This window comes from Grammomys surdaster, unplaced genomic scaffold, assembly GCF_004785775.1.
Source record: "Grammomys surdaster isolate TR1022 unplaced genomic scaffold, NIH_TR_1.0 364, whole genome shotgun sequence".
Lineage (NCBI taxonomy): Eukaryota > Metazoa > Chordata > Mammalia > Rodentia > Muridae > Grammomys > Grammomys surdaster.
In genome coordinates, this window is record NW_021604783.1 from 2,948,531 (window position 1) to 2,964,729 (window position 16,199).

General features: G+C 49.4%; 2 protein-coding genes across 3 annotated transcripts; both read left to right on the forward strand.

Annotated features, from left to right (window-relative positions):
- The first annotated feature begins 404 nt into the window (after window positions 1-404).
- On the forward strand, window positions 405-7,100 carry Kcnab3 (potassium voltage-gated channel subfamily A regulatory beta subunit 3). 2 transcript variants are annotated; one of them, XM_028780072.1, is made up of 15 exons: window positions 980-1,067; window positions 1,929-2,075; window positions 2,323-2,366; window positions 2,454-2,491; window positions 2,713-2,792; window positions 4,042-4,086; window positions 4,170-4,214; window positions 4,369-4,412; window positions 4,580-4,666; window positions 4,922-5,007; window positions 5,136-5,256; window positions 5,338-5,432; window positions 5,538-5,658; window positions 5,807-5,895; window positions 6,132-7,100. In XM_028780072.1, the coding sequence occupies exons 1-15, from the start codon at window positions 1,057-1,059 to the stop codon at window positions 6,207-6,209; spliced, it is 1,131 nt and encodes a 376-aa protein (XP_028635905.1). In that variant the 5' UTR covers window positions 980-1,056; the 3' UTR covers window positions 6,210-7,100. The 2 variants fall into 2 exon arrangements, with proteins under 2 accessions (XP_028635904.1, XP_028635905.1); XM_028780071.1 differs by lacking the exon at window positions 1,929-2,075 and having other exon boundaries at window positions 405-1,067.
- A 6,616-nt stretch (window positions 7,101-13,716) lies between these two features.
- Window positions 13,717-15,801, forward strand: Rnf227 (ring finger protein 227). The gene is made up of 2 exons (XM_028780175.1): window positions 13,717-14,233; window positions 14,334-15,801. The coding sequence occupies exons 1-2, from the start codon at window positions 13,717-13,719 to the stop codon at window positions 14,387-14,389; spliced, it is 573 nt and encodes a 190-aa protein (XP_028636008.1). The 3' UTR covers window positions 14,390-15,801.
- The last annotated feature ends 398 nt before the right edge of the window (window positions 15,802-16,199 follow it).

Sequence of the window (16,199 nt, forward strand, 5' to 3'; positions counted from 1 at the left end):
CAGTTCCCTGAAGCCTGTAAAGAGATTTTCCCAGCAGATTTCTCTTGAGCTAGGTAATTCTTTGTTGCGTTTTAGACGTTTAGCAACAACCTTTGCTACCACTTGATAGATGTTGTATACACATCCTGTCTTACCTTTAGCTGTAACAATCAGTATCTCCAAATCTAGTTTTCTGGGGGAACAAAAACTAAAACCCTCTCGAGTACACACCACTAATCAGAATGAAAGCTGACACGCTTCAAATACAGAAAGTGGGAACCACGTTCCTAAAACTGGATGTTCTGGCCAAGGCACACTGATTATTTAAATTCCGTAGCCTTCTGCAGGCGGAGCTTATGCAGATAAACAGCGTGTTCGGCTCAGAGGCGGGCGGGTCCATGCAGATGAAGGGGCCGGGCCTGCATGTTAATGAGCTGGGCTCGCTGCCGACGCGGCTGGGAGCACAGCGGTCCCGCAGCGGTTCCAGCTGAAGTGGCACCCGTCTTTCGCTACCCCTTGTTCCTGGGTAGCTATCCTTGAAGACCATCCTCGACTTTTCTTTATCCTTACCCATTTATCCTCCTATTTCTTTCATCAGAGCCCCAGCACCTGAATACCCACCACTCCGGGCGACCCCACGGTTTTCCTTTCCCGCCGCAAAACCCGCGACCTCCAGCAGCCCGCCCCCGCGGGCCCGATCGCGTTTGGCGGCTGTAGCTGCAACCTTCTCAGCCTTCCCGCTCTCCCAGGGATCGCGCGACTACCACCCCGGTGTCTGCCCTCGGACTTCCCCGCTCCCTCCTCCCGCTCCCTCGGAGCCCCCCTCCCCCGCCCTGGCCATCCGGCATGCAGGTGTCTATCGCGTGTACCGAGCAGAACCTTCGCAGCCGGAGCAGTGAGGACCGTCTCTGTGGACCCCGGCCGGGTCCTGGGGGCGGTAATGGAGGGCCAGTGGGCGGAGGGCATGGGAACCCTCCGGGGGGTGGGGGTTCGGGCTCCAAGTCACGAGCTGCAGTGGTCCCCCGACCCCCAGCACCTGCTGGGGCCCTTCGAGAGAGCACCGGCCGAGGCACTGGCATGAAATACAGGTATGGGGTGGCCGGGCAGCCTATCCATTCGCTCGTCTTTTGGGACCCCTGAGGCTTTCTGGGTTAGCCGCCTAGACCCCTTCAAACTTAACTTAAATGTCTGGTTCATTCCTCCTCTTCTCTCTCACTGGCACTCACTCTCTAAGTCTCTGTTAGTTCCCCTAACTTTGAAATCAAGTTTACCAAGGTTGACAGAGTCCTGTCATACCTAAACGATGCCCCTGAGTTGTCCTCCTTACCGTAAAAAAGCGGGGAACGCCTGGATCTCCAGGCTGCTTCCCCCCGCCCCCCTCCAATGGAGTGTCCTTGGGTTGGCGTCCTGGGGAGAGGAGCGAGGGAAACAGCATCTCACTCTGGCCGGTTGGGGCGCCTGACCCAGATATTGCCCCCATCAGCCCCGAGGCCAGTCTCCCACAATCTTTCCGGGATAGGGTCAGGGCAGGAAAGAGGGAAGGGACATTTGGAAGGATGGACCACACCTTTCACCCTCACACTGTAAGACAAGAGTTGGCGGGAAGGGTTGTGGAAATTTTACTTTAACTCCGGACTGCCGGCCAGAGACTCTTAGAACGGGGTGGGGAGCACTTTTGTTTGGGAATGAGCTAAGGTCATTAATGCGACCCACCTTTGTCCTGTGAAGTATCCAATCCTCTCTCCCTGTAGCAGCCCCGATTAGGAAGTAGGGCTGTTTAATCTGTGCCTTGGAAAGAGAAGGAGGATTTCTAGTTCAATCTCAGAAGTCAGTGAAGAGAGGGAGAGAGCTGGACTTTCCTGTCAAAGCCTCCCCACCGCCACATCTCCCTTTAACTGAAGCTTCATCGATGTGCCTGAGTTGGTTTACATTTCACTGTCACCCTTCAGGGTGGCATTCTTTAACAAAGGGCCTGTTCTCAAACTCACCACAATCAGCCACATTTTTCAAACCTCACTACTCCACACATCCCAGAGATCACTCAGACACAGGCAGGACCTACCTCACCCAGAAGAAAGACAAGCCAGAAGGCAGAGGTAATAGGAGGGAACCGAGGCGCTGGACAGTGGCTCTGGAGGGTCAATCGCCTCTTTGTTTAATTGTTCTTTCAACAACATTCCTAGGGCCTCTGCTATGGGATAGCACTGTCCATCCCATCAGCCCACGGGGTCTGGTTTCTTTGGACTGAGACCCTTGAGGGCTTGGAAGGACAGGAGCTGGGGACTGATAATCCAAATCCCCAGTGGAGGCTTCATCCTTTCCTGCTGCTTCTGTATCCTGCAGGAACCTAGGAAAGTCTGGACTCCGGGTGTCCTGTCTTGGCCTTGGTGAGTTAGAATAGAAACTAAGGAGAAGGGGTGTTATTTTATGGCCTATCTTCCACAGTTCTCATGGGTCTGAATTCTCTCTTGTAGGTACCTGGGTCACATTTGGCTCTCAGATCTCAGATGAGGTATAAATGATGGGACCAGGAAACAGGGTCCATGTGGTTGTGGCATGGGAATAAGAAGTGGGTTTGGATGGGCTTGGGGGCGGGGTAAAGGACCTGAAGCTAGAGGATGGGCAGAGGAGAGAAAATGTCGGGACCAGGGCTGAAGTGCTGTGGGGTTAAGATGCAGGCAGGGAAGTAGCTAAGGGCAGCTGTTCATCTTCAACTTCTTCTCACCTCCCTAGACAGCAGAAGATCTCCTGACAGTAGCCTATGAGCACGGTGTAAACCTGTTTGACACCGCTGAAGTGTACGCGGCAGGAAAGTAAGAACTGGGGTGAAAGAGTAAAGTTGTATTTGGAAGGCAGGTTGAGAGAACATCAGGGATTCTTGTTTCCCTCTTTTAAAAAAAAAAAAAAAAAAAAACCTGGGCATTCTGGGAACAATAAGGTTCCAACTTTTCAGGCTAGTAGACACCATGTGTATTGTGGGAATTGTAGTTCCCACAACACTTTCCTCTCTGGATTAGATGTCAGTAGATATTACTGTGCAGTCACATTAAAATAAAACCAATAAATTTATCCTGAAGATTACAACACTGTATTTTCAAGCACAGCACATCACATCACATTGGGAGTAGCCAAAGTCTATGTGGCCTACTCTGCCTCTTTGATAAACATTCTTCTTCAAGACTTAGCTCAGTGTCAGCTCCTCCAAAAAGCCTTTACCCAACTGCCCGTAACTGGTCATAACAAGTGAGCACTCATGACACTCTGTACTACCTTCTGACATTAAGTAAATGTCTGCTTCATACAACTATATTTGTTGCCCAACTCAGAGCCTTTCCACCTCCATGGAACCTGACTTCTAAAGAATCTTCATAGAGGCCAGCAAAATGCATGCACTGTTTCTGGGAAGAAGTCAACATAAGCTTGAAAAATATAGAATCTAACTGATTATACAAATGAAGAACATATGAAAGATCCAGCATTATATGGTGTTTCAATCATTTCAGACTTGTCACAGCTGGTAATCGTGTGCTAACAGAACTGTGTAGACTGGGCATGATGGCACACACCAGCATTGGCAGGGTAAGGGAGGAGGACTGAGAATTTGAGGCCAACCTGGGCTACAAAGTGAGATCTTGTTCTAAAAGTGGGAGGGAAGAAGAGAGGGGACTGTGTGAGCTACTCTGTGGAAGCTGCTGAGAGGACTCCCCACAGATCTGCAGTCACAGGCAGACACAGCTGGGCTTACGAGGATGGCTGGAATTTTACAGAGGCAGAGGAAGGAAAGAACAACCCAGCCTGTTTCTCTTGCCTTGTTGTAGTCTACTCCCTAAGTGCCCACAGTAGGACTTGGTACATAGTTGATACACAACACAGGGGAATGGATAAAAAGTATACACTCCTAGCTCCAGGAGCCCCTCGCCTTTGTCCAAAATAAAGCTGAAAGACTCCAAAGTGGCTCCTGTTCCCCTACTCTTCTCTCTACTAGAGAGGACAAACTGGGAGAAGAGGAGAAAAGTGGTCTATCTTGGAGAGATGAGTACCCTTGCGTTGTCTTTATTTCAGGGCTGAAAGGACCCTAGGCAACATCCTCAAGAGCAAAGGTTGGAGGTGAGGCTGTTTCCAGGGGTTACTGGAGACATGATCAACCAAATATCATTTTCCTGCTGGAAATATCATTTTGCTTTTTCCAGGAGATCAAGCTATGTGATCACCACCAAGATTTTTTGGGGAGGACAGTAAGTACTTGGGGCGGAGCCTCACAAAGGAGAAGTGGTATGTGGGATAGGGGTGTGGGATTGCTGCTCCACACCTGCTGGGAAGGACTGGTGCCGTCTCAGTTTCTCATAGCTCCAGGTAAGCCCCCATCCTCGATGTAGCCTTTTCCTACAGGGCAGAAACTGAGCGTGGCTTGAGTCGCAAACACATCATTGAAGGTGAGAGTCGGTGCCTGGGAGCCTGAGGTGGGTAGCCATGGAGGGAGGCCAGAGGAATGTTCCTGATGTCCTGAAGTGAAAGATTAAGTTGACTATGTCATGGGGGTATAGTCTGATATTTTTATTGAAGGTAGTGTCTACCTTCCTTTCCCTCCCCCCGCCCCCAGGCTTGCAAGGATCCCTGGACCGCCTCCAACTAGAATACGTCGACATAGTATTCGCCAATCGTTCAGACCCTAACAGTCCTATGGAGGGTAAGAACCAGCACCCTCAAACCTGGCAGCCCTTCAAAACTGGGCACTTTCTTAAACTTGCATCAGGAATCCAGCCTTCCCACTCAAATGTCCCCCAATCTCAATAGCAGAGGCTCAGATCTGAGGGTGAAGAGTAGACATGACCGCAGACATGCCTGGGGTCTGTGGTGGACAGAGTCTAGGTGCAATGGATCTGCAGTCTAGGAGTCCATGGATCAGATATCAAGCAAGGCCTTTCCTCTCTTGTGCACCTAGAGATTGTGAGAGCCATGACCTATGTCATCAACCAGGGCCTGGCCCTATACTGGGGGACATCCAGATGGAGTGCTGCAGAAATCATGGTATGTAACTCACACACACACTCCATATCTGGTTCCCTTTCCTCATGACCACTCCATACCTCACTGCACTGAGAAAGAAGAAAACAAAGGATTGCTCTGACCCCTGTCTCCTTTGCATACCAACCCAGGAGGCCTACTCCATGGCCAGACAGTTCAATCTGATCCCTCCTGTGTGTGAACAAGCGGAGAACCACTTCTTTCAGAGGGAGAAGGTGGAGATGCAGCTGCCTGAGCTCTACCACAAAATTGGTGTGCAGACCCTCGTCCCCCCCCTTCCTGTCTCACCCATGATATACGTCCCTGTTCCACACCAAATTCTTTTGCTCTTAGGTGTTGGCTCAGTTACTTGGTCTCCCCTGGCATGTGGCCTCATTACTAGCAAGTATGATGGGCGAGTTCAGGATACTTGCAAAGCCACCGTCAAGGTCAGACTTGGTGACTCAGGGAGCCAGGGCTGGGCTAGCTAGGCGGCAGTGCGGTAAAGAGGGAGGGTAGGATAGGACCCTTTGCTGAGTCTCCTTGGCTTCCAGGGCTACCAGTGGCTCAAAGAAAAAGTGCAGAGTGAGGAAGGCAAGAAACAACAAGCCAGAGTGATGGACCTCCTACCCATTGCTCACCAGCTAGGCTGCACCGTGGCCCAACTAGCGATAGGTGAGACTCTTCAGGGGCCGGCCTCCTGAAACCTCCTAAACCTCTCTCTAGACTAGTTTGTCCTTGGAGAGGACCCTCTTCAGACCCTGTTGTTTGAGTGCCCACAGTGATCCACCTAGGCCTTTTCTTTTATCTCCTATGGTCCCAGCCTGGTGTCTCCGAAGCGAAGGTGTCAGCTCAGTTTTACTGGGGGTGTCCAGCGCAGAGCAGCTGATGGAACATCTGGGCTCCCTACAGGTGAGTTGGAGATTCAGAAACAGAATCCCTTTGTCTCCCTTTCCATGCTGTCTAACCCTGAATGGACTGAATGACCGACCTTCTTGCAGAGTTGTCATTTGCAAAGGAAGGTCCAGGGAGACAAGGCCAAGCTGTCAAACAGCTGAGATTTTTTCTTACTGGCCCCACTGTGGCTTTCATCATGCCCTTACTCGGTGGCCCAGCAAAAACTCCCCTCTCGACTGCCCATTCTCAAGGTGCTGAGTCAGCTGACGCCGCAAACGGTGATGGAAATAGATGCCCTCTTGGGGAACAAATCGCATTCCAAGAAATAGTCCGTTGGGGGCTCGGGAATCCGATGCGGAGTGATTGCACCCTTTGGAAACCTCTTTTCCTGCATCCTGCAATCAGCTCCGGATCCCCACCGACCAAACCCTGCTCCCACGCAGCGCCGCGACAGAATCAGGGTAGCCCCGCCCACCAACGAGTCCTGGCTTCGTGTAGTGATTCGCATGAACAAAGCCATATCCTTTCACTGCGGGGCACCGGCACGAGAGACAGAGAAAGTAGATCTCCCGCCCACCCTCTTAGCCCCTGCTCTTTCCTAGGGCTAGGCCTTCTCCTCTCTGCCATTTGGTCTTGCACCGCTCCGCTCATTTCTTCCCCCTATTGCTGAAACACAGAAAACATGGAGCACCTAAGAGAAACATTGAGAGTATCTCAAAAATGGGCCTTGAAATGTCATAAAGGGGGCAAGAACCTACACCGGGAACGGTGGCTTTGTAGTATTTGTTTAATAGAAGCCAGGCCGGCCCTGGCAGAAAGTAATTATAATCTTTGGAAAGCAGACTCCTACCTCCTGCCTGGAGGTGGAGGACTTAAATCTAGAGCGAGAGTCACACTTTGTTGCTTGCAGATGGGAGTTAAGTTGGGGGAAAACAAATGTTGACAAAGGCAGAAAAGAAATGGACTGGCAGTATCGCAGAAATGGCAAGGTGGCCCTTAGACAACAAAGTGCTTTGGGGGATTTAGTGACACCCTATGGGCCACTAGCAAAGATGGGGTTGTAAAAGGTCTGGGGAAAAGCTTGGGCTTGAACTGGATTTAGTATGTAGCAGCAGAGGACTTCAGTCTTCTTCATGTCAATAAACCTAAAGCAATAAAGATGGCCCCTCTGCTGTAAGAATTCCCAGGGAACTGTAAATAAAATCTCAGCTTGATCCTCATCACAACGTCTGAAATTGCAGGGTTGGGGGTAGGGCCTTAGGGGCATCAGCTCACTTGACACTTCCTCTTACTCCTTTGTTAGAAAGCTCTAAGCCCTAGTTTTCTCTCTGTTCTTCTGTGTGAGTGGCTTAGGCATCCCACTCTTGGTTATGGTTCTCTTGAAGGATCTTAAGTCCCAGGTCCCCCTGGCACAGGTCCTTTCTTTTGAAACTAGTGGTGCACCTTAGTTTCGTTGACCCCTTCTTATCTTCCTAAGGAAAGATGCAGCTAACACTCTCCACCTTTTGTGCATTACATTTTAAAATTTCATTTTGTGTATGTATATGGACAAACATGCCACAGTGCTCTTAGGTCAGAGGACATCGTTTGGGTCTCTCCTTCCACTTGGTGGGTCCTAGGGATCAAACTCAGGTTACCATAGTTGGCAGCAATCACCATTATCCTTGTAGCTATCTCGTTTACCTCCCCTCCCCCCTTTAATTTTTTTTTATATTTATTTATTTATTCATTTATTTGATATATGTGAGTACACTGTAGCTGTCTTCAGACACACCAGAAGAGGGCATCAGATGCCATTCCAGATGGTTGTGAAGCCACCATGTGGTTGCTGGGAATTGAACTCAGGACCTCTGGAAGAGCAGTCAGTGCTCTTAACCACTGAGCCATCTCTCCAGCCCCCCCCCTTTAATTTTTAGGTAGGTATTTTGCCTTCATGTATAGTTTATGCACCACTTGCATCCTAATGGCAACAAATGCCAGAAGAGGGTGTCAGATCCCCCGGAACTTGGGTTGTAGATGATTGTGAGGAACCATGTACACGCTGGGAACAAACTTAGTCCTTTGCAGAAGTAGCCAGAACTCTTAGCCACTCACTGATATGCGTACATGCACGCATGTGCGCGTACACACACGCACACGCACACACACACACACACACACACACAGGAGACCTGTCTCTTTGGAGAGGATACAGAGAGAGAGAGAGAAAGAGCCACAATTTGCAAGGGAAGCCAGCAAAAGGCCAGGTAGAAAAAGGGCAGGGGAGGAGAGTCCAGTGGGCTCTTCAGGTCTTGCCACTATTGTCGTTGTTTACAGACTGTTTCTTGGAGGAAAGAAAGTGGGTGGGAAGTTACAACCTGCAGTGAACACAGGGCAAAGGAGGGCAAAGTCTGCCACCCTTAAATGTAACCTCGGCGGCTCCCTCCTACCCCTCTCATCCTGCCCGGATCCTAAGGTTGGACTGCACAGTAGAAGGAATTTCCAAGAGAGCCGCTGAGCAGCCTGCCCTGACTGGATTAGCAGCCATCAGCAGCAACTAATGAGTGCTCATGTCTGCCCCTCTAATCTCCCACTCATTCTGGAAGACCGTGGAGGATTCAAAGAAGCAAGATGTATGACTAAGCTATGATTAGTTCTTCTGTGACAAACATACAAGGATTTATCAATTCAAAATAGTATTCTCCTTAAATAGTTCTCTCGGAGAGCAACGTTCTTCTAAGGCTGCCTCCCCCACTGTACAACACATTTTTGTTTACTTTTTCCTACTTCTCTTCAACACCCTTTAAAACCTCGTCATAGGATTACCTCCAGCCGTAGATTGGAAGTCCCTTGTAAACAAAGCCTTCCTTTGTTGTCACAGCTCCTGTGTATATAGACATTTGCCATTATTTCCCACCCACTTTATTCATGAGTTCAGTGAGCATTTGGGCACTGAGTCACTCTATGGTGTGGCATGGGGATATGGAATGACCTTCGTGTAGTTTGCTGCTGGGAGAGACAACCGCACGGTCACTGTTCTAGTACAGACTTCGGTTGCCCAATGTCTAGACGGAAGCACGTGGTGTTAAGAGCGTCTAAAATGATGCTCTTCAGGCCATGGCGAGGCAGCCCTGAGAGCAGATGGAGTAGCTGTGAAAAGCAAGTGTGTGAGGAGAGCGACGGGTACAAGGGCCTGGCAGCAGAAAGGAACATGCGAGGAGTAGTACCAGACAGCTTTCTGTTGCTGAAACAAAACAGCCGAGGTAAACAAAGAAAGAGGACAGGTTTCTTCCGGCTCATGAGTTTCTAGGTTTGAGCACCGGGTTGCTTGGTCCTTTTGCTTTAGCCTGTGGCAGCCCATCATAGTAGAATAAACTGCTCACTTTACGGTAGCTGAGAAGCAGAGAGGAAGGGGCTGGGTTCTTTGTCTAACCTTCACACAGCACTTAACCTAATCCTGACCACTCTAGTCCAAGCACCATCACCTGAGAACCAAGCCGAGAACACATGGCTTTAGAGGACATTTAAGACCCAAACCACAATAGAACCCCAAAGTCTCCAAAGCCAGAGTGTCCAAGGAGCAAAGAGAACATGGTACTGAAGTTAGGGCCCACAAGACCTGGGCATTTCAGAATATTATCCAGATCCTAAAGATAACAGGACAGTTTCTATTTTGGTTAAAAAATGAACTTGAGGTGAGGAGGAGGCGGGCTGAAAAGATGACTGAGTAGTAAGATGCACGCTGTGCTTCCCTTCCGAGGGGCCTCGGGCAGCTCACACCCCCATAACTCCACTCCCGGGTAGCATCTGACACATACCCTCTTTGCTTCAGCAGGCACCTCCATACACATGTATACACACATGACAAAGACACACACAAAGAGGGAGACAGATATAATTTAAAATAAGGTAATTTAAAACCAAATGCATAGCTTACACATTTTTTCATCCTCCTGCAGGTTGACTGGAGTCCCTCTGCCCTTTCACCATGCCTCCATGTGTCTGTATTCACTTAACAGGTTAACCGAGCAGGAATATTCCAGATCTCTTCACTAGGATGTCAGGCAATCAGCACTAGCCATTGCCTGGGGTGTGTCCATTTTCCTCCCCAGGGCCTTACCTCCAGTGCTTGGGTCTAACCTTCCTTCCTTCTGTGGTGGTCTCGGCAGCCTTCCCGCAGGCAGATGTGCACTGCTGTGGAGGATGAGGCTCCAGAACATGCGCAAGATCTCTGCCTCTTGCTATTATTGGTCAAGGCTGGTCACAAAGCCATCCTCCACTGCAGATAGGGAAGTTGATTCTTTTTTGTTTGACTGGAAACAGAGACTCCCTATGTTAGTCCAGGGTATCATCCAGCTCAGTCATTCTGTCTCAGCCTCCTAAGTGCTGGGATTACACAGTGTGCCACCAAGCCTGGTGTAGTAGGCTGGGAGAAGTAGCAAAGGATGTGGGCACCATTCAACACTCCTACACTAAAAGACTGTAAACATGCCGGGCGGTGGTGGCGCATGCCTTTAATCCCAGCACTTGGGAGGCAGAGGCAGGTGGATTTCTGAGTTCGAGGCCAGCCTGGTCTACAGAGTGAGTTCCAGGACAGCCAGGGCTACACAGAGAAACCCTGTCTCAAAAAACCAAAAAAAAAAAAAAAAAAAAAAGACTGTAAACATGAGTAGACGCGGTGGCAGCTGTAACTGGAAAGCTCTCTGTAAATAACGTGGAGGGGAAAGCTTACAGACCAGTGTGTCTGTGAAGGAACTGGGAGCTTGTGAGTGACAGAGAGGCAAGAGATGACAATAGCTTGGACCAGGAACATGAGAAAGAGGTAGGGATAAGTAGGTAGATTGGTTATTCAAGGGACGAAATGGCCCGGGCTTGGGGATGGGTCACTAAAAGAGGGGATGGGAGAGCTTACCACCCAGGGATATGGAGCTAGCAAAGGAAGGGAAAGAGGACAAAAAGGAAGAAATTCTGGTTTGGAAAAGGGAGATCTTCAGTTTGGGTTCTTGGCCATAAGGGCTGTGGACCAGGTGACAGGAAGCTATAAATGAGTTTAGAGGGACCGCCGGCCACGAGCACCTTGTGCTCATTTTTTTCTACCTTCGATGAATAAGATTTGGGTTGGGGGATGGCTCACCGATAAAGCACTTGAATGTCAGTAAGAGAACCTCACATAAGCTGAGTGTAACGACACGTGTGTCTGCAATCACAGCCTCTTACAGCAGGTGGGAGGTGGATACAGGAGAGTCCTCAGAATCCCAGAAGCGTGTGACCAGCCATCCTGGCATACAGGCCTGTGAAACCCTATCCCAAGCAAGGTGGGATGTGAGGCTGGGCATGGTGCGTGCTTTTAACCCTAGCACTTTAAGGTGGAGGCAAGCAGATCTCTGAGTTTGAGGCCAGTCAGGGCTATATAGTAAGACTCTGCCTCACAAACAAATAAACACACACTACAACAACAGGAAAAGGCAAACAAGAGGAAAGTGAGTGCGCCTGAGGTTGTTCTCTGATTTTCACACATATGCCGTAGCATTAACCATACACAAGAATCCACATGCATGCACACCCATACAAAAACAAAGATTAAAACTCACCATCAGTTAAGAGTGTTTTATGTGTGTGTGCGCGCGCGCGTTCGCACGCGCGCCAGGTGTGTGCAGGTGCCCATGGAGTCTAGAAAAGATTCAGATCTAAAGCTAGAAGTATTGGTAATTGTGAGCTGCCCAACACAGGTGCTGTGAACTGAACTTAGGTCCTCTGGAAGGTGTTTTTAAGCACAGAGCCCCCTTGCCAGCCCCCTGAGGATATTTTAAAATGTGAGGCACACCTTTCCAAAGAAAAGTTCCATAAAAGGCATGAATTATGACAGTGTCACTGGAATAAGTGGATACAGTCTTCCAAGTGACCAGAAAAGCCATCAAGCTCCTAAAATTTTAATGTCTGCTTAAAAACTATGGTAAGCTAAAGCAGGACACGAAGGCACACACCTGTAGTCCCAGCACATGGGAAGCAGAACAAGAAAGATCTGAAGTGTAGAGTTCCAAACCAACCTGAGTTACATGAGGTCCCCAGTCTGCACTGCTCTTTATTTATAGAGGACCCAGTTTTGTTGCTAGAACCCATGCTGGGCAGTTCACAACCACATGCGACTCCAGCTACCGGAGATGGGACAGCTGTCTGGACGGGTAGGGTTGGGGGCGTGTTTCTGCACTCATAGGCACACACCCACACAGACCTACAACATACATCACTAGAAACAAAATAAATCTTAGGTAAATCTCATCAAAAAGATTATTTTCCAGAAGCCATAATCCCAGTGCTCTGGAAGCTGAGGTAGGAGAACGGCCATGAGTCTTCGACTAGCCTAGGCTACATAGTGAGTTCCAAATTAGACTGGGCAAACCATTACTGTTGTTAGGCATGGTAACAAATGCCTTAATACCCAGCACTCAGGAGGCAGAGGCAGGCAGATTTCTTGTGAATTTGAAGTCATCCAGAACTACACACAAAGTTTCAGACCAGCCAAGGTTACAGAGTGAGACTCTGTTCCCCAAACAAGGCAAAGATTACCCTCTAAGTTTTAAAACCGCTAATGTTAACAATCAAAACCAGCTCTATCCTACCTGTGATGAGCCGGTAAATGCTATACATATAGAGAAACCCATCTTGTATTAATCAAGAGATGGTGTATGGGAAATACTGGGTAGTGAGAAGTTAAAGTGATCACAAAGCAGGCTTCGAGCCAGGGATGATAAGGGTAATAACAGCCACTGCTTCTCTGATGTTTACTGTGAACCAGGCACCATTTAAAGCACCTCACAAACACAAGCTCGTTCCATCCTTACTATTATCCACACTTTGTAGATGACAAAATCAAGACCCAGAGAAATTAAGTAACTTGCCTGTGGTGTCACAACTAAGATTTGGACATGAGCCAGCTGTGTCAAGACTGTGTTATTATCCTCCACAACAGAGCCTGGGTACGAGAGGATGAGGAGGCAGCTTGGGTGTGGATGCTACACCGTGAGGGAATGTGGGTTGTGAGTACCACGTCCTGTTTACCTGTGGGAGAAGTCAGACCCCTGAGTCAGAAGTCATGCAGAGCTGCTTCGTTTCAACCATCATACTGTGTGGGTGTTCAAGCCTGGATACTCCGGAAGGAAAAGATTGCCAGCATTCCTAAGGCCATGCTCCTAGAATCTAAGTCCCTCCTTGGGCTGAGATGTTAGCCGGACTCAAACTCTCGGAGGGTGGTAGGAATTTTGGGGAGCTAGCCTTGCAAAGAACCCAAGAGGTCACGTATAAAAAGGTGAGAGCAGAGTGAATTATGGCTGGGCACACTCCAAACGTCCAGGAACCCAATTAAAATTGGACAGAGCCAACAGTAAACCTGGCGTATGTTGCCTGTTTGTGGTGGTGGCGTATTGTGAAAGAGTATGAACATGTGACAAATAGGCTATGAGACCTTAGAGACTCGGGCAAGAGGAGACCTGGACATCTGCCCCAGGTAGGTTTAATTGACAGTGCCGTGTTTTCCTGGGGTAAGACCGCCACCATCGAGGCAGTGAGTGAGTGGAGCGTGTTTCCCCCCCTCTCCTCTTCCCTCGGGCAATTCTGCCATTGTCTTGGGCATTCACCCCGCTGCACCCTCACTCGCATGCCCAGCCTCGCGCCTCCGCCGCCCCAACGCGTGCCTCGGAAGGGAGCGGCCGGTCTGTGCGTGACGCCTCGAGGGCGGGGCCTCACTATTAAAAAGGGACAGAGGCGGCGGCGCGGGCCCCAGGCCCCAGCCCTGGCCCAAGGAGGGCTCGTCCATCCCGTGTCCTAGCCGCCGCGGGATCCAAGGCCACGGTGACCACGATGCAGCTCTTAATGAGAGTGCCCTCTCTTCCCGAGCGGGGTGAGCTGGACTGCAACATCTGCTTCCGACCCTACAACCTCGGAGCCCGTGCGCCCCGCCGCCTGGCCGGCACGGCGCGCGCCCGCTGCGGCCACACGCTGTGCACCGCTTGCCTGCGCGAGCTGGCGGCGCGGGGCGACGGCAGCCGCGCGGCCGCGCGCGTGGTGCGCCTGCGCCGCGCTGTCACGTGCCCGTTCTGCCGCGCGCCTTCCCCGCTCCCGCGCGGCGGCGTCACGGAGATCGCTCTAGACCCTGACTTGTGGTCACAGCTGGAGAAAAAAGCCCGGGCCGAGCGTGAAGGAGACCCGATGGGGAGCCCAGCCAAAGAAAGCGGAGAGGATGGAGAGGACGACGACGGGGAAGAGGAGAGCGAGAAGGGGGCGGGGCCTTCAAGTGCAGGTTGGCGCGCGGTTCGCCGAATTTTGGACAGGGTCCTGGCGCCGGCGCGCCGCTTGCGGCGTCCGTTGCCTAGCAATGGTGAGGCGCGGCCTAGGGAGGATACTGGGTACATCGCGCCGAAGAATGCTGGGTCAGATTGCATCCTCCTGTTGCCACTAACCCTTCTTCTTTCCTCCAGTGCTCTACTGTCCAGAGGTCAAGGACATTGCCCACATGACCCGTTGTACGCTGTAACTGAAGAACCCGGGAGCTATGGCAGAAAGCAGGTGGGAGCAGCATCCTCGGCGTGCTCTGATACAAAGGGTTGATGTCAAGACTACCCACTGATGCTGGAACTGGTACGTGCGTGCGTGATGGAGCTGGAGCTGAACAGAAAGTACCCTAGGTGGTGTGAATTCTGAGCGTCGAAGGGTCCTAGACTGCCAGCATTACATTTTCAGGATCGAGTGGCCAAGGGATAATAGAAACAAAGGCTACCATAATGCGAGAAAAAAAATAACAAAGCTTTGGCGTTTGTTCAGAGTCTGTGGTATAAGCAGCGGGTCCCATTTTAGCAGTGCTCTGTGGTTGAAAATGTTTACTTTGTAAAGAAAAAGACAGGACGGGATATTATGTCACATCAATCTCACTTATCTGGTTATGTGTGTTTGCTGGTGTGCCATCTTCCCACTCTGGGTTCCGTGTTCTAGAAATTACTGAGTTGCCTCCCTGCTTATGATTGGGAAGTCTTGCATACACAACCTCCCTTCAACTTGATAGGGCAGGTATGAAAACATCTAAGGGGCATTTATTTACATGAGGCCTTAATTAAGGCTTATCAAGGATGGGTGAGCACCATTTGATAAAGGAAGCAAAATTTAGCCCTTTATTTGTTATCTTTACAGGCTCTGTAGCAATACTGGGGAAAAAGATGCTCACATAACTTATATTTGTGTCCCATAATGGAACATTGTTTATTGTAAGTCGTCAGTTCTATTTTAAAGTCCTGTAAATATCTTTCTATAGACTTAAAATCAAGACCAGCAGTGTTGGTTGGTCTCACAGCTTGCTAGAAATGCAGAATTTCAGGACCCCAGTCCACATTCCCTGATATTTTTAGAATCCTAGGTGTGTGTGTAAGTTAAGAAACACTAGTTTAGATCTTAGTCACTCTGGGATGTCATCATCATCTGTAGGTGGAACATTTAAAACACTAATGACACATTAAAGTTCCAAAGTGACATTCTTTTGAGAAGACAAATTTTTTTCTGAGCTAAAAATGTGAATTTACAATAGACTTCAGTTTTCAGAGGTCTTCAAGATGCTGTTTTTGTTAACAAATAATGTATGTAGTTATAGGGTATAAACCTCCATTTTTAAAATGTTCTGTCCTTTTCCTGTCCTTAAGTTTCAGCTTGAATGTCACCTTTTGGAAGCCAGCATCCATCTGTTGTAATGTGCCTATTGTCTATTTCCTATATACGTGCTGCCAAAGTGAATGCTGGTATTTTCTGGTATTTATGTGTTGAGTGTTTCTACCATGTAAACTTCAAATGACTATCTCCAGAGCCAATAGCAGTGTTAATGTATAGTATGTATTCAAAAATATTTGCTGAATTTATTTTGAATGTAATAGTCTCAAGAATAAAGCATCTGGGCTCACTCAACCTGTGAAAGACTGTTATTGAACAAGACAAAGTTTTGTCCAGCAGTTGAGTGACACCACACTCATCCCAGGCTCCATAGTAGAATTGAAACTGGTGCTGTAGTGACCTCTACTGACTCTGGGGGAAGGCTGGTTTCAGTGTTGGGCCTCTCTCCTGTCAGGCAGCCTGCTCCTTGTCTACACCTGCCTTTGTAACCTCAGGGATCCTACTGCTTACCACCTCTCGGCACCGAGCTCATCGTGTGGTTGGTTTTGAAAAAAGGTCTTATTTTGGTGAATGATTCAAGAGATAAAAACACAGAAAACTCACAAAATAGACAGAGGATTATTAGCTGGGCAGTGGTGGCACACACTTTAATCCCAGCACTTGAGAGGCAGAGGTAGGATAATCTCTGAGTT

What these genes read in the sequence shown, in the direction of transcription:
- Kcnab3 (XM_028780071.1), top strand. Translation starts at nt 826, where the DNA reads ATGCAGGTGTCTATCGCGTGTACCGAGCAGAACCTTCGCAGCCGGAGC. An exon ending in CTTGCAAAGCCACCGTCAAG is followed by an intron (nt 5,433 to 5,537) that starts GTCAGACTTGGT and finishes CTTGGCTTCCAG; the next exon opens with GGCTACCAGTGGCTCAAAGA. An exon ending in AACATCTGGGCTCCCTACAG is followed by an intron (nt 5,896 to 6,131) that starts GTGAGTTGGAGA and finishes CCCATTCTCAAG; the next exon opens with GTGCTGAGTCAGCTGACGCC.
- Rnf227 (XM_028780175.1), top strand. Translation starts at nt 13,717, where the DNA reads ATGCAGCTCTTAATGAGAGTGCCCTCTCTTCCCGAGCGGGGTGAGCTG. An exon ending in GCGTCCGTTGCCTAGCAATG is followed by an intron (nt 14,234 to 14,333) that starts GTGAGGCGCGGC and finishes TCTTTCCTCCAG; the next exon opens with TGCTCTACTGTCCAGAGGTC.